The 23142-nt window shown below is 39.9% G+C and overlaps 3 protein-coding genes, 1 non-coding gene and 2 pseudogenes across 5 annotated transcripts; 2 read left to right on the top strand and 4 right to left on the bottom strand.

The window, feature by feature from the left end:
• Window positions 1-57: 57 nt before the first annotated feature.
• On the bottom strand, window positions 58-3661 carry INDH (INDH1(iron-sulfur protein required for NADH dehydrogenase)). 2 transcript variants are annotated; one of them, XM_086254717.1, is made up of 8 exons: window positions 3246-3661; window positions 3001-3118; window positions 2472-2594; window positions 1873-1973; window positions 1440-1566; window positions 674-759; window positions 434-559; window positions 58-360 (listed from the first exon to the last, which is right to left on the bottom strand). In XM_086254717.1, the coding sequence occupies exons 1-8, from the start codon at window positions 3270-3272 to the stop codon at window positions 190-192; spliced, it is 879 nt and encodes a 292-aa protein (XP_086110843.1). In that variant the 5' UTR covers window positions 3273-3661; the 3' UTR covers window positions 58-189. The 2 variants fall into 2 exon arrangements, with proteins under 2 accessions (XP_086110843.1, XP_086110844.1); XM_086254718.1 differs by having other exon boundaries at window positions 1873-1970; window positions 3246-3657.
• Window positions 3465-3626, top strand: LOC147275852 (U1 spliceosomal RNA). The gene has a single exon (XR_015124121.1). It is a non-coding gene; the product is annotated as a U1 spliceosomal RNA (small nuclear RNA).
• A 1611-nt stretch (window positions 3662-5272) lies between the features above and the next one.
• On the top strand, window positions 5273-8599 carry LOC147275853 (putative myosin-binding protein 4). Its single transcript, XM_086255006.1, has 3 exons — window positions 5273-6479; window positions 6696-8165; window positions 8245-8599. Exons 1-2 carry the CDS (start codon window positions 5378-5380, stop codon window positions 8144-8146), a joined length of 2553 nt encoding a protein of 850 aa, XP_086111132.1. The 5' UTR covers window positions 5273-5377; the 3' UTR covers window positions 8147-8165; window positions 8245-8599.
• A 3686-nt stretch (window positions 8600-12285) lies between these two features.
• On the bottom strand, window positions 12286-14024 carry LOC147275854 (cytochrome P450 94A2 pseudogene; annotated as a pseudogene).
• A 2193-nt stretch (window positions 14025-16217) lies between these two features.
• LOC147275855 (cytochrome P450 94A2-like) lies at window positions 16218-18108 on the bottom strand. The gene has a single exon (XM_086253718.1). It carries the CDS (start codon window positions 18046-18048, stop codon window positions 16519-16521), a length of 1530 nt encoding a protein of 509 aa, XP_086109844.1. The 5' UTR covers window positions 18049-18108; the 3' UTR covers window positions 16218-16518.
• Window positions 18109-20769: 2661 nt separating this feature from the next.
• On the bottom strand, window positions 20770-22410 carry LOC147275856 (cytochrome P450 94A1 pseudogene; annotated as a pseudogene).
• Between the last annotated feature and the right edge of the window lie 732 nt (window positions 22411-23142).

Consider the following 23142-nt stretch of genomic DNA (forward strand, 5'->3'; position numbering starts at 1 on the left):
ATTCAGTTGGAATATGTACCTTGTTCTGTGATGAGAGAGAGAGAGAGAGAGAGAGAGAAAAATTTAATTGTACTCTTTTATAAATTTATGAAGTCATGAGAAATTACAACAGCATCCCCAAGTGAATCTGCCACCACCGCCGAAAGCATAGTAAAGCTTGGTTCATTTGCTACATATAACAACACAAAATCAAAGGGAAATATGTGGACGAAATTGTTCTTCCTTTGAAAATTCCTCAAGTCTGCTGACAACTTTCTCAGCCACACCAACATATGCTTTGGAGACGTCAGAATCAGGCGCTGATATTACTATTGGAACGCCATCATCGGCACCTTTTCTGATCCCCACTTCTAATGGTATCTGAAAACATTACGCAGCTTGATTAGAAAAAATGAACCAGTCATGAAAAAGATTAAACTACTAATTAGCATACCTCGCCAGCAAATTCCACACCCATTTCAGCTGCTGTCCTACGAGATCCTCCTTCCCCAAAAATGAACCAACGTTCAGCACAGTTTGGACACTTAAAACAGCTCATGTTCTCTATAATTCCCAGAATCTGCAACGGCAGTCAGAATTTAATTGTGTTAAAAAATTATTTCGTTGATCATCCCAAACAGCCATGTAATGACAATGCAGAAATATCAAAAGCTGATCAGAAGAATAATCATACAGGAACTTCAACTTTAGAGAACATATTAATTCCTCTACGAGCATCCATTAATGCAACATCTTGGGGTGTTGAAACAATCAATGCACCTACCAACAAACCAACAATTGTTATGAAAAAACAAATGATAGTTGCTGAACCAAAGTATACTAATGGAAAGTTAGGAATGGCCTGGATGGCAGGGGTGAGGGAGGGACAGTTTATATTGGACAGGAACAGCTGGTGATGAAAATAAGATGTCCATGCGCAAATTCTCATATTTATTTGGTTGTATGCAAAAATTGAATATTTTACAAAAAAACACAAGGTCTTATTTTTCTTTAACTAATTTTATGGATGCTAGTCTAATTTCATGGTGTTTTCAAGTCTTCAAAAACAAGAAAACTTTGACATTCCAGCATAGCACAGAGCTTGATGTAATAGAAATCATAAATTCACTTATATACTATCAGCAATTCTTTTTTATATCATTGAATTTATTACAGTTTATTTGTCATTGGTGAACAAACTATTTAAAAAGAAAATCAAACATTAACTGAAAAGGGCTACATGACATTTAGAGGGCTGAAGGGAAAGAAACAATAACCAGATGATCCTTTGGTAGTTTTCTAAATGTGCATTTAACATTGATGGTAGTTTGCCCAAGATTTAGAGGCACAAGATAAGAACTGATTGCCCAAGTGTCAAAAAGAGATATTTGCCTTAACCACATATGATGACAGTTCAAACATAGCCACAAAATCATTTTGAACTTAAATTCTTCAACTACCTGATAATTGCAGCCTTTGAGATACAGTTATATGAGCATCACCAGTGCCAGGAGGCATATCTACCACAAGAATATCAAGATTTCCCCAGTCAACCCCCCTTGTCATTTTTTCAAGAGCGCTTGATACCTGCAAGAATTAACTCAAACCCTATGAGAAACAATAATGAAAAAATCACATTAGTCTTGCCACAAGTAATCATTCACAGACTGTATAAACATATAGAGACAGAGTCAGATCATAGGGTGAAATTTAAGATATTAAGAAATTTCATAACACCAACAGTTGAACATATTTATCATTTCTGATCATCCAACACAATAATTTGCATGAGAAGGAAAACAACGGTTAAACCAGTTACCATTTCTAATAGAAGGGGGAATTGTTTTTGGGGGGGGAGAAAAAGAAAAAGCCTTAAAAGATGCAAAGTTATACCATAGGGCCTCTCCAAACAAGTGCGGCATCCTTGTCCACAAGAAGTCCCATTGACATACACTTGACTCCATAGCTCTCGATTGGAATCATTTTTTTATCTGCTAGAAGAAGATCATCATGTTAACTTTCTCCATTCTAGTATTAAAGAATCAATACATGGTAGGATAAAGAAAGTAAAGCTAAGAAGCGTATGTGTCTGGTGTTTGTGTATGTTCTAGTTTGAATTCTTCCTAGGTGTTTGCTTCACATAACATTATACAATGGAGGTAATACCAGAATAAACAGAAAATGCAGAGTCATGAAGTGAACTCATTATCTAATGTATTCTGCAGAGCCCACAAGTAGATTACGACTATGAAGTGGCACATAGTAAGCTTATACCTAAAATATAAGTTTGATTAGCAAGTATGGAAAATTGAAATCTCAGATTGCTTTGTAATGACTGGTTGAGCAAAAGGAAGAGATAACACTCACTTAATTGTGAAAGTGCAAAGACTGATACAAGAAATTTTATGAGACACTTGAGGTAAAAATGATTGGAACGTTTAGTTTCCAGGTTACCTATGATGAGGACAAACTTAAGAGAAACAAATAAATACCTTCAGTCACTTCTGGCTTTCTGTCGAGCTTCATCATGATAGGAACATTTGGTCCATATATATCAGCATCAAGCAAGCCAACCTTCATATGAAACTTGTTAGCAAGTGCAACAGCCAGGTTAACTGCAATTCCCACCAGTATGCATAAGTTCTTCTCAGTCACCAGAATCAGAAAGTAAGCATGGCTATGAACATCATTGCATTAGAGTTCATCTGCAGGGCTTAAGATATTTAAAATTTGAAAGCAGAGAGATGATAATTCCAAAATTACAATGTCTATTTGACCAACTATTTTGACTACTTAAAATATGAAAGTAAAGACTCCATTTTTAATGACAGATTAAACCCAATAGGTGAAAATCATCAAAGAAACTTTCTTCATAAACTTAGTAGTGATCCAAATTTACAAATTTTAAGCATGACCCACAAAGCTAAAATGCCCAACAATCAACAAAGTTCAATCGTTTCAGTATTAACATTGAGACGAAAGCCAAATCGTACAAAAGCCAAAATGGAAAGGCAAGGATACCTGCAGTGGTGGACTTGCCCACACCACCTTTACCAGAAGCAACAGCTATGGCATGCTTAACCCCCTCAATCCGAAGGTCCTTTCTCGCCCCGCTATATCCCCTAACACCTCCAAGCCTCTGTGCACATGACACCCATTCAATTCAATCACACAACACAATCAGCTCCTTTCACAAACCCAAAAGAAGAAACAAAAACGAACAAACTTAGATTCACCCAGTTACCCAGAAGCACAAAAGGACTTACAGTGAAGGACCACAGTAGTCCCTTCATCAATTCAATTCCAAGGTCTTGGACAAATGAACGAACGGAAGGGTGTGAGTGTTTGTTTGTTGTGTGACTCTGTGGGAGTGTTTTTTGTTTTGGGGGGTTTTAGTCGGTTGGGTTTTGTCCCACATCGGAAGAGTGAGAGGGAGTGTGAGAGAAGAGGGAGTATAAAAAGAGGTGAAGTACGACCTTAGAGCCATACTTACCTGGACGGGGTCTATGGGTGATCAAGGAGGCCCATGGCCTAGGTTGGTGACCTCCATCGCACTTAGGAGGGGTGCCCGCCTATGGTCTCCCCAAAGAGGGAGAGCCAACGTCATAATTTGTGGCAGTGGGGGCCTGCGTTCGCGCGGCCCCTACCTTATTCAGTCCTAAATGTTCTTCGTGTTGTGCATTCGAGTATTCTAATATATTTGTTGGGCCTTTGATTTGGGCTTTGCACCATTTCCGGATTGTTGGTGGGCCTTATTATTGGTGCACCTATTCAGTCCTAATATTTAAAATGGTCGTTAGCCTAAGTGGGTGCATACTTGTGCCTAATCATAGAGTTAGACTAAACTGTATACTCTTTATCATCTAGAGGTGGGACTTACTTCAAGGGTAGCTGCTCCAATAACAAATGGTTGGGCTGGTTGGGTAAGATGGATAGAGCACAACATTTGGTATACATATTTTTATTAAAAAGGTAATAGTATATGGTACTAAAAAATGTGATACACTTAAGTCTTGTATTACTTAACATTGATCATAAGACTTGCAACAATAATCATCAGAATTACACTACTTAACAATGATCCTAAAAATACATTACTTAACAATGATCCTGAGAATATTTATATATTAGTACAAATTAGTCTAAATTAATAAAAATTAAGCTCACTAAATGGTCTATTCAGTCAAAATTTTTGTTTTTTAAAAATTAATTGAACAACTACAAGACTTATTTATTGAGTGACTTGTTTTGGATAACAAATGGGGAGGCAAAACATAAAAAGATAAAGCAGTCTATCTCTCATTAAAATACAAAAAAACCAGCTTTGGATTTTATTAGTACGTGTCATTTCATGCGCAGCTAAAAATACATGAAACGAGCTTTGAGCTTCGCCTTTATTGGCATCCAAACAAATCTCAGACAGTTGATTTCAACGGTCAGTCACTTTCCCCCGTAAGTACCTACTCGTAATTCCACGTATTTTTCCTTTTCTTCCCAAAACAAAAAAAGTTCACTTTCACAAATTTCCTTCATTTTCATTTTATTCCATAGTTGCATTTGTTCCTCTTGCACTTTCTGATCCCCCATCACCATCAAGCTCCATAACCAGGTACACAATCTTCTCATTTTCTGGTTTTCTCTTTCCCCCTCCCCCAAACATTATGTTATCGTTTACACCCGAGAAAGGAATAAAAGATGTAAAATTTCATTCTGCTTAGGATCACAGGCTATTTGGATTAATTTGTTTCTGAAATCGCAATGTACATTGTGTTGGATTTTACCCTTTTGATGATCATATGTGTGTGAGTTTTTTTTTTTCATTTTTCAAATTTTATCAAAATTATATGTTTCTTGTTCAAATCGTGGAGAAATTTATATGGGGGCAATCTTTCATTTGCCTGAAAATTAGAAATTTGGGAACAAGTTTCTTGCTTTGTTTATGAATCACAGATATGGGTATTCGTTAACTGAATCGGGTTTGGTTTAATTAGGTTAGGTGAGTTTCGTTTGGTTTTTATTTAAGTTTTTCTTTGTTAGTTGAATTTTCATTATATCGCACAGTTGGGATGGTTAGAGTTTAATGTGTGATTTTGTTGTGGGCTTTTTGTTAGTAGCTTATATCATGGTTGGTGATGCACAATTAGGTATGGTCTGCATTGAATTTATTTATTGTTTTTAACTCCTTCTGGTATTGCTTCTAGCTTAACTGCAATGCTGTGATTTTATTTATTATTTTGATGTTCCTAATTACTTCCTTGTTTCTTGCTGGGGCCGGTTGAAGATGGGATGCTTAACTTTGAGTTGGGAGGATATGGGTATCTATTATCTAGTTCAACCAGTTATTTCCTTGAGTTTCCCAACTGGAAGGTCATGAGTTTCTAGAGCAATTGTGAGGGAGATGGCAGCAAAGGGAGACTCATCTGTAGAAGTGCAGAGGAACTTAGAGGGGTTTATAGCCATTCTAACATCTGCAGCATGTGAATGGTTTTTGATATTTCTTCTGCTTGTTGATGCACTATTATCCTATCTGCTGACTAAATTTGCGGATTATTGCAATTTGCAAAAGCCTTGTATCTTGTGCTCCAGGTTTGAACATATTATAGGCAATGAAAAACCTCAACTTTATCAGGATCTACTTTGCAGCAACCACATATCAGAGCTCTCATCTTTCATAGCTTGTCAAATTTATGGTAAGCATGATGGCAATGGAATGTGTGAAGATTGCCTCTTGTCATTCACCAGAAAGGACAAGTCCAAACCAGAAATGCATATGTTTTTGGCTGGTAAATCGGGATTGGATCTTGGCGGTTGCAGTTTTCAGATGTCCATGCAGAACGGAAATTTTGTTCATAGTTCTGTGGGTGTAAGGCCATGCTCTTGTTGCGGTAGGCCTTGGAGACCTAGAGAAAATGTTCAAGGACTAGAACTAAAATCATCTGGGATAGACTTTGTCAAACCTAATATTCCCTTGCCACGTGTGCCACACCGTAGCCGTGCAAATCGTCGGGATGGTTCAAAGAAGACAAGGGATAGATCTTCTTCTTCAGTAACTAATCGTCGTTCGGGAAAATTTGGCTTTGATCCCTTGTCTCATGTAGGTTACACTGAGTTGAACATTAGTTCTGATACTGACTCTGAGTTTCTGTTTTCTGATTATGACAATGGTAGCAGTGGAATCGGTGTAAATCACGGTTCTAAGAAGGAAGGGTTAGTAACTCATTGTGCTTCAAAAAATCCACTCAAAGCACCTCCGAATGGTTTGAATCCAGCGAAGCAGAGCAATCGTTCCTATAAACCCAAGCCTTCACCTTCAGATCCATGTGTGCAGCCTGATGGTAGCAAGGCGAGTGATGTAAAGTTCTTGGGTTCTGATATTGCTTTTGAGAATGGCTTGGATGAACCTAATTGGCAGCAAGCCAATCGAAAGTCCAACCCTTCTGCATTACCTGAGCTTATTTCTCTAGATGATATCCCTCCATCGTCTAATGCTGTTGAAAATAGTATGCTCAACTTTCCTCTCTCTAGGAGTTCCAATTTATCTGAGTTATATAAGCTTATTACTCTATATGATACTCATTAGTTGGGGCACCTCTGTCTGTCTCTGTCTGTCTCTCTCTCTCTCTCTCTCTCTCTCCCTGTGTTTGTGTGTCTGCGCACTGTGCTTATGCATGTCATTAATAAATATTTCATTTCTCCTTTTTTTGAAATTTGTTTAGCAGATGTTACTGGGACAAGCAACTCTGGACATGGATCCATCAACAAGAAAGATGAACTTTTGAAGTCTATAAGTGCAACAAATGGAGCATCTGTTAAAACTGATATGGTCGTCAATGATCCAGCTCTTATAGAGCCAAATCATATTAGTGCGAATGCTGTGTCTGAGTCAGTGGGCAGTAGTAAGGAAAGAGATCCATCTGGTCTTATTACAGAACAACCTACAGTGAAGGAATCTGATAGAGTTGATGAGGAATCCAATCTGTTGGCTTCACAAAATTCTTCTGCTCAGGAGATTAATTTATCATCAAAGAATATAAGTTCAAGGGTACATGGCTCTGATGATGAAAAGCAGATAACTGATGCTTCCAGCTCTAGTGCAATGCTTCGAACCTCAGTGTCAGTAGAATCTGGTCTTGAATCTCTGGACGAAGGCTATGTCAGTGAAATTGAAGGTGAAAGTATTGTTGATAGGTTAAAACGACAGGTTGAGTATGACAGGAAATGCATTAAGGAGTTGTATAAGGAATTAGAGGAAGAAAGGAATGCTTCTGCAGTTGCTGCAAATCAGGCAATGGCCATGATCACAAAGCTGCAAGAAGAGAAAGCTGCATTCCATATGGAGGCCCTTCATTACTTAAGAATGATGGAAGAGCAGGCTGAGTTTGATGTAGAGGCACTGGAGAAAGCCAATGATCTCCTAGCTGAAAAGGAGAAAGAGATACAGGACTTGGAAGCAGAGCTAGAATATTCTAGGGTAGATTTCCCAGAAGAATTGGCGGTGCAGAATATGAATGACAATTGTTGTGAATTGAAGGGTGAGATTGACACAGTGGAGAGTACTGTTGTGCCCAGTGTAAATAATGATCTTAATGTTACTTGTGACTCAATGGTCACTGAGATATCCAAATGTAGTAACGAACCTCTTTTTTCTGAAACTACACTTTTAGAGTTTGAAGATGAAAAATTGTACATTTCCAATTGTTTGAAGAGCTTGGAGAGGAAGCTTTCTGAACTCTCCTGTAATTCCTCTAACATGCCTAATGGCGGGCATTCTAAAAAGCATTCGGATTTTGGAAGGAATCAAGAAGAGACTCCTAGAAAAGAGAGGATTCTATTAAATGGTCAAAATGAAGAGAATGTTCAGCATGGACAAAAAGATTTACATATAACATCTAATGGAAACTCTGCTGCTCAAGCGGAGCAAATTGATTCTGATGGTAGTGATGATTTAGACTCTGAAGAAATTAATGATTTGCACATTCTCGAAAATGAAATCTCAGACCTTAATGATAGGTTGGAGTCACTCGAGACTGATCATGATTTTCTTGAGCACATGGTTTATTCTCTTCAAAATGGAGAGGAAGGACTACGGTTTGTTAAAGAGATAGCTTATCAGCTGGGAGAATTGAGAAAAATTGGGACGGGTTTCAGATGTCAGTCGGTTTCCTAACTTCAAATGCAGTCACATGGTAAGTATGTTATCAAAGGATTTGTTTTCGTTTAAGTTTTCCTACATTTGCTTTACCATTCATGCATTATTTTTCTCAGATATTTGAAATTTAAAGGCAGAAATCAGAATACATACGTCAAGCTTTAATCAGCGAGCATTAGGGTGCAAAGATGAAGTCATTTTCCTTCCTTCAGTCCCCTACACTCATGAAAAATCAAGATGGTTTTATGTAGAGGTACCAGCCAAAGGCTCTTGGAGGAAAAGATGGTCTATACTAGGACATTAGTGCTATCTAATCTGCCCTTCATCTTGTTTGATTGGAGAGCTGCCAGGTTGTAAGTTCTAGTTTATCAATGAGGCTGTAAAATTAGCATTTCTCTGTAGTTAGTACTTTTTATTCTCAAGCTTGGCTCCCATTATAGCCAAATCACTTCCACTGTAAATTCAAGCAGATTTCTTATAAGTTTGCAGAGTTTTTTCCCACAAATAGTGAATTAGGTTTGCAACATAGGATTGCTTGTATCTCTTGGTTTATTTTGTTTGTTGATTCTCATGCTTTGTCGTCTAATTATATAGATGTAAAAGAGGTTGGTTCTCTATGGAAGATGTTCAGCTAGTCCTCATTAGAAATTTCTAACCATGCAGATTTTGTAGGGAAGTATTAAAAGCATGACGTGTGCAGTGAGATGGACAAGGTTCAATCAATTCAATTCATTGGTAGTTTCCTGGTTCCTAGAAATAGAAATTATAGACTATTGGTGACGACTGAGCATGGTGGATTGTGTAGGTTGACCGTTGACCTGACCCTTCAAGCTTCCACGACAAAGGAACAGCAATATACCATTTACCATTGTCACAGCTGATATTGACCATAATTAATTTTTGACGATTTTGCTTACGTAGCGATGGATGTGTATGAACTTATTTTGTTGATTGACCAAAAAGAGAAGGGTTGGGCCGATTAAGCAACTAGTACACAAGGACCCATTTTTGTGGAAAAATTGTGGGGACTTGGACTGACTAATGCTTTTATTTTTTGTTCCTCATGATTTGGGAACTTGGTCATTGCAGTTTTTGGGTGAAACTAGAGGTGTCAGCCGAGCCGGGCCGTCGGTTTAAGTTGAGCCTATCGTGCTTTCGTGTCGTATTTGGACCAGCCTATATAGTTAAGATCTAAGCCCGACACGGTCCACAGCCCACGGGCCATTCATGCTCGTGTCGTGCCTTAAACGGGCTGGCCCACGGACATTTTTATATTTTTATTTTTTAGAGTGATAAAACTAATCTTATGATATTTTTTTATTATTTATAATTAAATATTAACATTATTTTTCATGAAAATTAAATATTTTTGTTGAAAAGTTATCTAAAAATGGAAAAAATAATGTTAAAATAGTCGTGCCTAATTCGGGCCTATTTCGTGCCCGTGCTTGTGCCGTACTTGGCCCGTGTCGTACTCGTGCCGTGCCGTGCCCGATGAGCTAAAAACCTTGGCCTGGCCCGGCCCATTTAATCGTGTCGTGCCGTGTCGTGCTCGAGCAGGCCCAACCCGTTTGACACCTTTAGGTGAAACCGTGAAAGCACTTCAGCTATATAAAAGAGTTAATATAAACAGAAATTAACACTTTGACCCAAAAAAAAAAAAACTGAAATTAACACAAACATTAAGGGGGAATATGGTAGGGCAAATTCACATGTATCGTAGCCGATGGTAGTGCTCAATACCATTGGCTAGCAGTCGACGCTGAATATTCGTTAAAAAAGAAAAGTGAACACATCCACTTTGGAGAAAAAATCTATAAAGTATAATTTGAAAAAATAAATGACATGCACTATGATAGAGAAAAACTTTTATGAGCCAGTAGCATGCGACAAGTAACGCGATGAGGATCGGTTCATGAAAGTTTTAGTAGATGGAGAAAGTTAATGACGACATTGATTAGGTAGGCAGGTGATAGTGATAGTGATAGTGATTGGTTCATTTATATTAGGTTTTGTTTATTACGCTGGATTGGATTGTGTTTGGTGTTATAACTTACAAGAAAAATTCTCTTTTTTTTTTTTGTTAAATTAAAGAAACTTGAACGCTAAATCAATCATAAAAAATACTATTAACAACTTACATTTCAAAACTGTACAAATTAAATCAAAGTGGGACGTTTGCGCAATGACGTACAATTCATTAACAAAGGTGTGAAAACAGTACGTAAGCAAAGGCGTCACAGTGTGTGTCATGGCCAGTTGGCCTTTGAGATTGATATTGAGGGCTCAGACATTGCTCGGCGGGGGGGCAACTGGCGCGTGGCTTGGAATGGGAAGCAAGCAATTTCAGGGCTCCTATATGCGCGTCTCTCTTTCTTCTCACTGTACACCCATCTTTATTAATTTGTGAAATTATAAATTTATCATAATATTAAAATACCATAAAAAAAATTAATTATACTTACACCTCTTGAGATTTATCGTATTTTCACATATACTTCTTGGAGTTTCAACAATTACACATAACCTCCTGAAGTTTTAAAACTGTTGCATATAACTCCTTATAGTAAAACGAAAAATGATAAGAAATTATGCAAAAATGCATGCTAAGGAGTTAAATGGCCTAATAAGATTGCTCAAGGTGTAAGGTTCAACCTCAATACAAATATTTTCTTTTTTGTTTATTTATTTTTTTCTTTTATAGGGGGTTATATGTAATAGTTTTAAAACTTCAGGAGTGTAAGTATAATTAACTCCATAAAAAACAACAAATTTGCCGATCTCCCTTTCCCTCGGCAAGGGAGCGAAGTCAGAGAGACGAGGAAGGAGAGAGAGAGAGAGAGAGGTGTCGCCGGTGTAGGTCCGACTTCTTGAGGCAAGGGTGGCACCGGCCTCTACAGTAGATCAAAGAGAGGGCGAGAGACAGAAGAGAGAAGAGTGAGGGAAAGAGAAAAGAGAAGGAGAGAGAGAGAGAGAGAGAAAAAAAAAGGGAGATAAAAGGGGAAGGGAGGCTGGTCGGTCGCCGGTGACAGTGGCAGAAGGTTGGACAGCCCGTGACAGGTGGTGGGCCAGTGGGGGTGTGCTGGGCTTAATTGTATAATAATGGCAGTTTAGAAAATTTTGGAATATGTATTAAAAAATTAATAAAAATAATAATAGGGTTTGAAGTGAAAAAAAAAAGTATATAGTGACAAGAAAAAGAGTATGCATATAGCATCCCTTAATTACGGTGGGCAATTTGAGTTTCGGTTCCTTCTATGTCTGTCTGTGCCCAATTGGTTTCAAAGTTTCCTACTTTTGCAAAAGTTGCCACCCATTATTGAACAAAAAAGTACAACTTATCCACAGAAATGGGGTCCATGCAAAAATCGTAAAGCTAAATCCTCACAAAACAATGGCACATGCATGCATGATGGGCATGGATGTCTGTTCCTTTGCTATGGTTATGGAAGCTTGAAGGGTCAATCCTTGCTACACAATCTACAATGGTCAGTGATCAACAATGGTTATATCTGTAGGCCTCACTCCCAACCAGATAATGTCTTCAATCTTTAACAGTGTGGATGGAGTGAGAAGCCATATTTTTTGATCCAATCGCGTACACACTAAGCTATATGGATCGCAATCCACAACAGCCAACACCGGAAGTTTTAGGACTCTTTCACTGTCTTCAAAAATAGCCGAATTGCAGGATCGGGTACTCCGCAAGCAGTAACAATATATAATGCACCTAAATCGGATATGAAAGTTTACATCCACTAGTCTTTCAAAAACTGTATCTGTTGCCACCAGTAATATAAACAAAGCTTCTTTTTCTTCTCTTTGTGGATGTAAAATTAGCATATCTCTGTAGTTTGTTAATTCATGTTCTCAAAATTGGCTCGCATTATAGTTAAATTATTTTTCTTGTAACTTAGCATTAGTTTGTCAATTTTATATTAACCGTTAATTTTGAGAGTAATATATAACTTCTACAGATTTTATTTTACATGAATAAGAGGTGAACTCGTATCCTAAATCGTCAACAAAAGGCAAATAAAAGTAAAGCTGAGCTCCCTGTGCTATTAAAAAATAAAAAAGCATTACAGAGTGCTTAGCACCATTGCGTAGCAGTCGATACTGAATATTCATTAAAAAAGAACAGCAAACACATCCGCTTTGAAGAAAAAATGTATTAAAGTATAATTTGACTAAATAAATGACTTTGTGCACTATGGTAGAGAAAAACTTTTATGAGCCGGTAGCACGCGACAAGTAACGCGATGAGGACGGACGGTTCATGAAAGTTTTAGACAGGTGATAGTGATAGTGATAGTGATTGGTTCATGCATAATATTACTAAGAAGCTCTCTCCACAATCTTCACCGGAAACCCACCTTTCATTTTTGCGGTAAGGTAGGCCACAAACTCCGGCTCTGGCCCATTCTCCGGCACCACCTTAAACCTCCCCAAAACCCCCGCCACCACCCTCTTCATCTGCAAGAACGCCATTTCCTTCCCCAAACAAACCCTCGGACCCGCCTGAAAAACCGGGTAGCGGTACGGGTCCCTCCCCACGAACCTCCACTTGTTCTTCTCCGCCGCCGCCGCCACGTCATCACGCACCAACCACCGCTCGGGCCTGTACTCCGCCCAGTCCTCTCCCCACAGCTCCTCCATCCTCCCCATCGCGTACACGTGGTACGACACCGACATCCCCTTCTTCACCTCCGTTCCATCCGGCAAAACGTCGTCGCTCGCCGCCGTTTTGCCGTCCACCGGCACCGGAGGGTACAGCCTCATGCTCTCGCACAGCGCCGCGTGCGTGTACACCATCTCCTTCACTTCATCATAGCCCCCCGCCGCCGACGTCGTCATCTCGTTGATCTCCTTGAGAATCTCTTCTTCCACGTGCGGATTCTTCGCGAGTAGCCAGAAGAACCAGGTGAGCGCCGCCGAGGTCGTGTCCCGGCCGGCGAGTATGAAGCTGATGACAATGTCAGTGACGAACTTCTCGTCGGAGTGACCCGAGCTCAAGAACCGGGAAAGCAGATCCACGGACTCCAAAGCCTTCATCTCGCTCAGCTCTCGCTTCTTTTCCCTAACAATGGTGTTGGCGAACTCGCGAACTTCTGAGACCGCAGCTTTAAGACGCTTTTCAGATCCAATTCCCAGAAATCTCTTTATCCTCCACACCAGATGCAAGGACCTGAACCTGTCACTGATGATGTGAATGGCGTCGTCGAAGGCCACGGCAAACTTGGCTTGAGGCAGAGAGGGTAACAAGTACTTTGGGTCATACCCAAATGCGATGCCGCAAATGTTATCGAAAGCGAATCGTTGAAGAATGTCTTGGAAATCAAGAATCGATTGGTTGGCAGCGGCGGTGGAGAGAATGGGAAGGAGGCGGTCGGAGAGCTCGGCGTCGACGACCTGTTCAACGAATTTACGCAGAGACTTGGTGTTGAATTCGTGGCTGGAGACTTGGCGCTGGAACTTCCAAGAGTCGCCGCTGACGTTGAAAATGCCGTCGCCGAGGAGGTCGGCCAGGGTGGCCCCGGAGACCTCGCCTTTAGGGTAGTTAGGGAAGTTGGTTTTGAGGATGTACTGGACCACGGCTGGGTTGGCGGTGATGGCCATGCGGCGGCCGAAAGAGTGCTGCAGGGTGAAGGTGGCGGTGGGCGACTTCCGGAGAATGTTGGTGAACCATTCCAGACGGCGGTCGTGGTTCTTGTAGAGGGCTATGAACGACCCGATTATTGGGTATGATTTGGGGAGCTCATTGCTGGTTTTCGGCTCGGTTGAAACCTTGAAAATGAAGAAGAAGAACAAGGCTATGGGAATAGTAGTGATGATCAGTACGGACGCTGAGGTCATTAGCTCCAGAAACATGGCTGGCTATGGTGTGCTTTTAGAGTAGTTCTGAATCTTCTGATTTATGAATGACGGTAAAGACTACGAACCCTATTTATAATTACAGCAAGAGAAATAGATTTTGGGTTAATTTACAAAATCTTGGAAGCTTACTGTTAGCTGATACGTGACATTCGTCAATTTTATCTTTTTTCAAAGCTTACGTTGTAGTTTAAATTTGAGCTATGTGAATTAATTACTTAATGTGACTTGGACAAAATATGTTACAAGAAAAATTCTCTTATTTTTTTTGTTAAATTAAAGAAACTTGAACGCTAAATCAATCATAAAAAATACTATTAACAACTTACATTTCAAAACTGTACAAATTAAATCAAAGTGGGACGTTTGCGCAATGACGTACAATTCATTAACAAAGGTGTGAAAACAGTACGTAAGCAAAGGCGTCACAGTGTGTGTTATGGCCAGTTGGCCTTTGAGATTGATATTGAGGGCTCAGACATTGCTCGGCGGGGGGGGCAACTGGCGCGTGGCTTGGAATGGGAAGCAAGCAATTTCAGGGCTCCTATATGCGCGTCTCTCTTTCTTCTCACTGTACACCCATCTTTATTAATCTGTGAAATTACAAATTTATCATAATATTAAAATACCATAAAAAAAAATTAATTACACTTACATCTCTTGAAATTTATCGTATTTTCACATATACTTCTTAAAGTTTCAACAATTACACATAACCTCCTCTTGAAGTTTTAAAACTGTTGCATATAACCCCTTATAGTGAAACGAAAAATGATAAGAAATTATGCAAAAAGGCATGCTAAGGAGTTAAATGACCTAATAAGATTACTCAATGTGTAAGGTCTAACTTCAATACAAATATTTTCTTTTTGATTTATTTATTTTTTATATGTAATAGTTTTAAAACCTCAGGAGTGTAAGTATAATTAACTCCATAAAAAACAACAAATTTGCCGACCTCCCTTTCCCTCGGCAAGGGAGCGAAGTCAGAGAGACGAGGAAGGAGAGAGAGAGAGAGAGAGAGAGAGAGGGGTCGCCGGTGTAGGTCCGACTTCTTGAGGCAAGGGTGGCACCGGTCTCTACAGTAGATCAAAGAGAGGGCGAGAGACAGAAGAGAGAGGAGTGAAGAGTGAGGGAAAGAGACAAAAGGAAGGAGAGAGAGAGAGAGAAAAAGGGAGATAGAAGGGGAAGGGAGGCTGGTCGGTCCCCGGTGACAGTGGCAGAAGGTTGGACAGCCCGTGACAGGTGGTGGGCCAGTGGGGGTGTGCTGGGCTTAATTGTATAATAAGGGCAGTTTAGAAAATTTTGGAATATGTATTAAAAAATTAATAAAAATAATAATAGGGTTTGAAGTGAAAAAAAAAAGTATATAGTGACAAGAAAAAGAGTATGCATATAGCATCCCTTGATTACGGTGGGCAATTTGAGTTTCGGTTCCTTCTATGTCTGTCTGTGCCCAATTGGTTTCAAAGTTTCCTACTTTTGCAAAAGTTGCCACCCATTATTGAACAAAAAAGTACAACTTATCCACAAAAATGGGGTCCATGCAAAAATCGTAAGCTAAATCCTCACAAAACAATGGCACATGCATGCATGATGGGCATGGATGTCTGTTCCTTTGCTATGGTTATGGAAGCTTGAAGGGTCAATCCTTGCTACACAATCTACAATGGTCAGTGATCAACAATGGTTATAACTGTAGGCCTCACTCCCAACAAGATAATGTCTTCAATCTTTAACAGTGTGGATGGAGTGAGAAGCCATATTTTTTGATCCAATCGCGTATACACTAAGCTATATTGATCGCAATCCACAACAGCCAACACCGGAAGTTTTAGGACTCTTTCATTCTCTTCCAAAATAGCCGAATTGCAAGATCGGGTACTCCGCAAGCAGTGACAATATATAATGCACCTAAATCGGATATGAAAGTTTACATCCACTAGTCTTTCAAAAACTGTGTCTGTTGCCACCAGTAATATAAACAAAGCTTCTTCTTCTTCTCTTTGTGGATGTAAAATTAGCATATCTCTGTAGTTTGTTAATTCATGTTCTCAAAATTGGCTCGCATTATAGTTAAATTATTTTTCTTGTAACTTAGCATTAGTTTGTCGATTTTATATTGACTGTTAATTTTGAGAGTAATATGTAACTTCTACAGATTTTATTTTACACGGATAAGAGGTGAACTGGTATCCTAAATCCTCAACAAAAGTCAAAAAAAAGTAAAGCTGAGCTCTCTGTGTTATTAAAAAAAAAAAAAACATTACTGAGTGCTTAGCACCATTGCCTAGCAGTCGATACTGAATATTCGTTAAAAAAGAACAGCAAACACATCCGCTTTGAAGAAAAAATGTATTAAAGTATAATTTGACTAAATAAATGACTTTGTGCACTATGGTAGAGAAAAACTTTTATGAGCCGGTAGCACGCGACAAGTAACGTGATGAGGACGGACGGTTCATGAAAGTTTTAGACAGGTGATAGTGATAGTGATTGGTTCATGCATAATATTACTAAGAAGCTCTCTCCACAATCTTCACCGGAAACCCACCTTTCATTTTTGCGGTTAGGTAGGCCACAAACTCCGGCTCTGGCCCATTCTCCGGCACCACCTTAAACCTCCCCAAAACCCCCGCCACCACCCTCTTCATCTGCAAGAACGCCATTTCCTTCCCCAAACAAACCCTCGGACCCGCCTGAAAAACCGGGTAGCTGTACGGGTCCCTCCCTACGAACCTCCACTGGTTCTTCTCCGCCGCCGCCGCCACGTCATCACGCTCCAACCACCGCTCTGGCCTGTACTCCGCCCAGTCCTCTCCCCACAGCTCCTCCATCCTCCCCATCGCGTACACGTGGTACGCCATCGACATCCCCTTCTTCACCTCCGTTCCATCCGGCAAAACGTCGTCGCTCGCCACCGTTTTGACGTCCACCGGCACCGGAGGGTACAGCCTCATGCTCTCGCACAGCGCCGCGTGCGTGTACACCATCTCCTTCACTTCATCATAGCCCCCCGCCGCCGACGTCGTCATCTCGTTGATCTCCTTGAGAATCTCTTCTTCCACGTGCGGGTTCTTCGCGAGTAGCCAGAAGAACCAGGTGAGCGCCGCCGAGGTCGTGTCCCGGCCGGCGAGTATGAAGCTGATGACAATGTCGGTGACGAACTTCTCGTCGGAGTGACCCGAGCTCAAGAACCGGGAAAGCAGATCCACGGACTCCAAAGCCTTCATCTCGCTCAGCTCTCGCTTCTTTTCCCTAACAATGGTGTTGGCGAACTCGCGAACTTCTGAGACCGCAGCTTTAAGACGCTTTTCAGATCCAATTCCCAGAAATCTCTTTATCCTCCACACCGGAATCAAGGACCTGAACCTGTCACTGATGATGTGAATGGCGTCGTCGAAGGCCACGGCGAACTTGGCTTGAGGCAGAGAGGGTAACAAGTACTTTGGGTCATACCCAAATGCGATGCCGCAAATGTTATCGAAAGCGAATCGTTGAAGAATGTCTTGGAAATCAAGAATCGATTGGTTGGCAGCGGCGGTGGAGAGAATGGGAAGGAGGCGGTCGGAGAGCTCGGTGTCGACGACCTGTTCGACGAATTTACGCAGAGACTTGGTGTTGAATTCGTGGCTGGAGACTTGGCGCTGGAACTTCCAAGAGTCGCCGCTGACGTTGAAAATGCCGTCGCCGAGGAGGTCGGCCAGGGTGGCCCCGGAGACCTCGCCTTTAGGGTAGTTAGGGAAGTTGGTTTTGAGGATGTACTGGACCACGGCTGGGTTGGCGGTGTAGGCCATGCGGCGGCCGAGAGAGTGCTGCAGGGTGAAGGTGGCGGTGGGCGACTTCCGGAGAATGTTGGTGAACCATTCCAGACGGCGGTCGTGGTTCTTGTAGAGGGCTATGAACGACCCGATTATTGGGTATGATTTGGGGAGCTCATTGCTGGTTTTTGGCTCGGTTGAAACCTTGAAAATGAAGAAGAAGAACAAGGCTATGGGAATAGTGATGATCAGTAAGGACGCTGAGGTCAATAGCTCCAGAAACATGGCTGGCTATGGTGTGCTTTTTGAGTAGAGTTCTCAATCTTCGGATTTATGAATGACGGTAAAGGCTACGTACGAACCCTATTTATAATTTGAGAAAAATATTAAACATGTGCGAACATTCTAATCTATTTGTTTGACACAAGTTTTTTGAAGAACGAATTATGAAAGTCAATCATGTGGTTTAACTTGACCGTTTAGCTGATACGTGACGTTGAAGTTTATCCTTTATTAAAGCTTACGTACGTTGTAGTTTTAATTTGGGCTATGTGAATTAATTACTTAATATTACTTGGACAAAATATGTTATAAGAAATAATTATTTTTTTGTTAGTTAAAGAAAATTTAACGCTAACCAAATCATAAAAAATATTATTAACAACTTACAATTCAAAACTGTACAAATTAAATCAAAGTGGCAGGGGCTTTTAATAAGGGATTCTCGTTTAGTGTGAAATGAGGGATTTCCATTTGGGCTCATATGAGTCGTTTTGTATTGATTCAAATCGTTTATTTTTTATATTTTCATTAATAAATTATTTTGTGAAAAATTAACTAAATTAGAAATTGTTTATCCATTTAATTAAACAGTCAAAATTTAAGTATTTATAGATAAACTTGTTGTTTGTTTATTTATTTGATCTAAATTAGATATTTTAATAATTTTTAATTTAACTAAATTTTTAAAAAAATAATTTATCCATAAAAATGTAAAAAATAGACAACTTAAATCAAATCGATACAAAATGACTCATGGAAACCTCACAACAAATTCTCGTTTAACACTAAACGAGGTATCCGCTGATCAAAGTGGGACGCTTGCCAAATGACAATTCATTGACAAAGGTAAATAGTACGTAAGCAAAGGCGTCACAGTGACCGTGTGTGTCATGACCAGTTGGCCTTTGAGATTGATCTTTATTTACGGTGGGGTTCCTTCTATGTCTGTCTGTGCCCAATTGGTTTCAAAGTTTCCTACTTTTGCAAAAGTTGCCACCCATTATTGAACAAAAAATTACAAGTTATCCAGAAAAATTTATAGTTTTTTTTAAGAGGGGTTTAAAGTTATCGGCCCAAAGTTGCATAACATTGCACATGCCTTGGGAAAAAAAAAAAAAAGTTGAAAGTTGAAATGTTTTTTTTCTTAAACAAATATCTCATTCTCTCTATTAATCTCCACACCCGTCCCTGAACAAGAGCACTAGGGGCGACCGCCCAGGGCCCAATTCTAAGGGGGGCCCAAATTTTATATATATTATAATATTTAAAATTAAAATATATATACAAGAATACTCTAAAACTAACTATTTAGTAAGTTAATACAAAACTAACCACCATATTGCGCCCACCACACAATGTAATCTCAAAATCCGAACCGTCTATTTTTTAGGCCCTACTTCAAAGATCATCCATGTAAAAAATCTTCAAATTCGGAAATCATTTAGTCATTTGATTATAACAACAACTATTTATATGTTTTTATAGAAAACACTGATCATCTATTTATTTGATCTCAATTAGATGACTAAATGATTTCCGATTTAGTTGATTTTTTGTAATGATGATCTTTGAAGTATAACCTAAATAATTGACGGTTCAGATTATAAGATTAGTTATGTGGTGGTCCCAAAAACATAGTTAGTTTCGTATTAACTTACTAACTAGTTAGTTTTAGAGCACTCCTCTATATATATATATATAATTGATGCTGAGTAGCCTGAGTGTGTTGTTATAAAAAATTAAAAAAAAACATTAGTGTGTATATATAATTGCTGGTGGTTAGAAATTATAGTTTTTTTTAAGTGGGGATTAAAGATATTGGCCCAAAGTTGCATAACATTGCACATGCCTTGGGAAAAAAAAAAGAAGTTGAAAGTTGAAATGTTTTTTTTTTTCTTAAACAAATATCTCATTCTCTCTATCAGTCTCCAGAGCCGTCCCTGAGTAAGGGCACTGGGGGCAACCGCCCAGGGCCCATAATTATATATATAGTATATATTATAATATTTAAAATTAGAATATATATATATATAATTGATGCTGAGTACCTTAAGTGTGTTGTTATAAAAAAAAAAAAAACATTAGTGTATATGTATAATTGCTGGTGGTTAGAAATTATAGTTTTTTTTAAGTGGGGCTTAAAGTTATTGGCCTAAAGTTGCATAACATTGCACATGCCTTGGGGAAAAAAAAACTGAAAGTTGAAATGTTTTTGTTTTCTTAAACAAATATCTCATTCTCTCTATCGGTCTCTCTCTCTTTTAGGCTTTCAGCTCGTCCAGACTAACCCAGTTTTCCAGTCGCCCTCTTTTTCAATCCGCAATCAATTGATTCAATTAAATTGAAGACTTGAAGTTAATCCATTCGATTCTCAAAGCTTTAGCCTTCAGCTCCCCTCTTCAATCATTTCTTAAGTCTTAATCTCTTTCTTAGCCTTGTCTTCAGGCATTTTCATTAGCTGTTTTGGTCTTTATCTTATTGTAATTGTGTTTTTTAGGTGGTGCATTTATTACATAGTTGCTCAGATTGTTGAAGAATCTCTTTTTGACAAGTCTAAGGGCTGTAACTTTAATTTATTTTTGTTCAAAATTTGTATGTTCAATGGTCCTATAACTTTAATTATTTCTTGTCCAAAATTTTTTATTCAAAATTTGTATAAATTGTGATATCATCTTATGTTTAATGAAAGTATTTTTTTCTTTTTAATTTTCAAACAAAAGTAAATGAAAAACATGTCTATAAAATTATATATATATTTATTGTACAAAAGTCCGGGTTCATGCATAATATTACTAAGAAGCTCTCTCCACAATCTTCACCGGAAACCCACCTTTCATTTTTGCGGTAAGGTAGGCCACAAACTCCGGCTCTGGCCCATTCTCCGGCACCACCTTAAACCTCCCCAAAACCCCCGCCACCACCCTCTTCATCTGCAAGAACGCCATTTCCTTCCCCAAACAAACCCTCGGACCCGCCTGAAAAACCGGGTAGCTGTACGGGTCCCTCCCTACGAACCTCCACTGGTTCTTCTCCGCCGCCGCCGCCACGTCATCACGCTCCAACCACCGCTCGGGCCTGTACTCCGCCCAGTCCTCTCCCCACAGCTCCTCCATCCTCCCCATCGCGTACACGTGGTACGACACCGACATCCCCTTCTTCACCTCCGTTCCATCCGGCAAAACGTCGTCGCTCGCCACCGTTTTGCCGTCCTCCGGCACTGGAGGGTACAGCCTCATGCTCTCGCACAGCGCCGCGTGCGTGTACACCATCTCCTTCACTTCATCATAGCCCCCCGCCGCCGACGTCGTCATCTCGTTGATCTCCTTGAGAATCTCTTCTTCCACGTGCGGGTTCTTCGCGAGTAGCCAGAAGAACCAGGTGAGCGCCGCCGAGGTCGTGTCCCGGCCGGCGAGTATGAAGCTGATGACAATGTCGGTGACGAACTTCTCGTCGGAGTGACCCGAGCTCAAGAACCGGGAAAGCAGATCCACGGACTCCAAAGCCTTCATCTCGCTCAGCTCTCGCTTCTTTTCCCTAACAATGGTGTTGGCGAACTCGCGAACTTCTGAGACCGCAGCTTTAAGACGCTTTTCAGATCCAATTCCCAGAAATCTCTTTATCCTCCACACCGGATGCAAGGACCTGAACCTGTCACTGATGATGTGAACGGCGTCGTCGAAGGCCACGGCGAACTTGGCTTGAGGCAGAGAGGGTAACAAGTACTTTGGGTCATACCCAAATGCGATGCCGCAAATGTTATCGAAAGCAAATCGTTGAAGAATGTCTTGGAAATCAAGAATCGATTGGTTGGCAGCGGCGGTGGAGAGAATGGGAAGGAGGCGGTCGGAGAGCTCGGTGTCGACGACCTGTTCGACGAATTTACGCAGAGACTTGGTGTTGAATTCGTGGCTGGAGACTTGGCGCTGGAACTTCCAAGAGTCGCCGCTGACGTTGAAAATGCCGTCGCCGAGGAGGTCGGCCAGGGTGGCCCGGGAGACCTCGCCTTTCTGGTAGTTAGGGAAGTTGGTTTTGAGGATGTACTGGACCACGGCTGGGTTGGCGGTGATGGCCATGCGGCGGCCGAAAGAGTGCTGCAGGGTGAAGGTGGCGGTGGGCGACTTCCGGAGAATGTTGGTGAACCATTCCAGACGGCCGTCGTGGTTCTTGTAGAGGGCTATGAACGACCCGATTATTGGGTATGATTTGGGGAGCTCATTGCTGGTTTTCGGCTCGGTTGAAACCTTGAAAATGAAGAAGAAGAATAAGGCTATGGGAATAGTGATGATCAGTACGGACGCTGAGGTCAATAGCTCCAGAAACATGGTTGGCTATGGTGTGCTTTTTGAGTAGAGTTCTCAATCTTCGGATTTATGAATGACGGTAAAGGCTACGTACGAACCCTATTTATAATTTGAGAAAAATATTAAATATGTGCGAACTTTCTAATCTTTTGGTTTGACACTCAAGTTTTTTGAAGAACGAATTATAAAAGTCAATCATGTGGTTTAACTTAACCGTTTAGCTGATACGTGACGTTCGTGAATTTTATCCTTTATTAAAGCTTACGTACGTTGTAGTTTTAATTTGGGCTATGTGAATTAATTACTTAATATTACTTGGACAAAATATGTTATAAGAAATAATTTTTTTTTGTTAGTTTAAAGAAAATTGAACGCTAACCAAATCATAAAAAATATTATTAACAACTTACAATTCAAAACTGTAGAAATTAAATCAAAGTGGCAGGGCTTTTAATAAGGAATTTCTTATTTAGTGTGAAATAAGAGATTCCTATGTAAGACTCATACGAGTGGTTTAGTATTGATTCGAACCGTTTATTTTTTTTCTACAAAAAATCAATTAAATTGGAAATTGTTTATCCATTAATTTTTCTACAAAAAATCAATTAAAATTTAAATATTTATAGATAAGCTTGTTATTTATCCATTTGTTTGATTCAAATTAGATATTTTAACGGTTTTTAATTTGACTAATCTTTTATAAAAATAATTTATCAATAAAAATATAAAAGATAGACAACTCAAATTAAATCGACACAAAATAGGCCGTATGAACCCCACAAAGAATCCTTGTTTA

This window comes from Dryas octopetala, chromosome 8 (genome assembly GCF_963921425.1).
Source record: "Dryas octopetala chromosome 8, drDryOcto1.1, whole genome shotgun sequence".
Taxonomy (NCBI): domain Eukaryota; kingdom Viridiplantae; phylum Streptophyta; class Magnoliopsida; order Rosales; family Rosaceae; genus Dryas; species Dryas octopetala.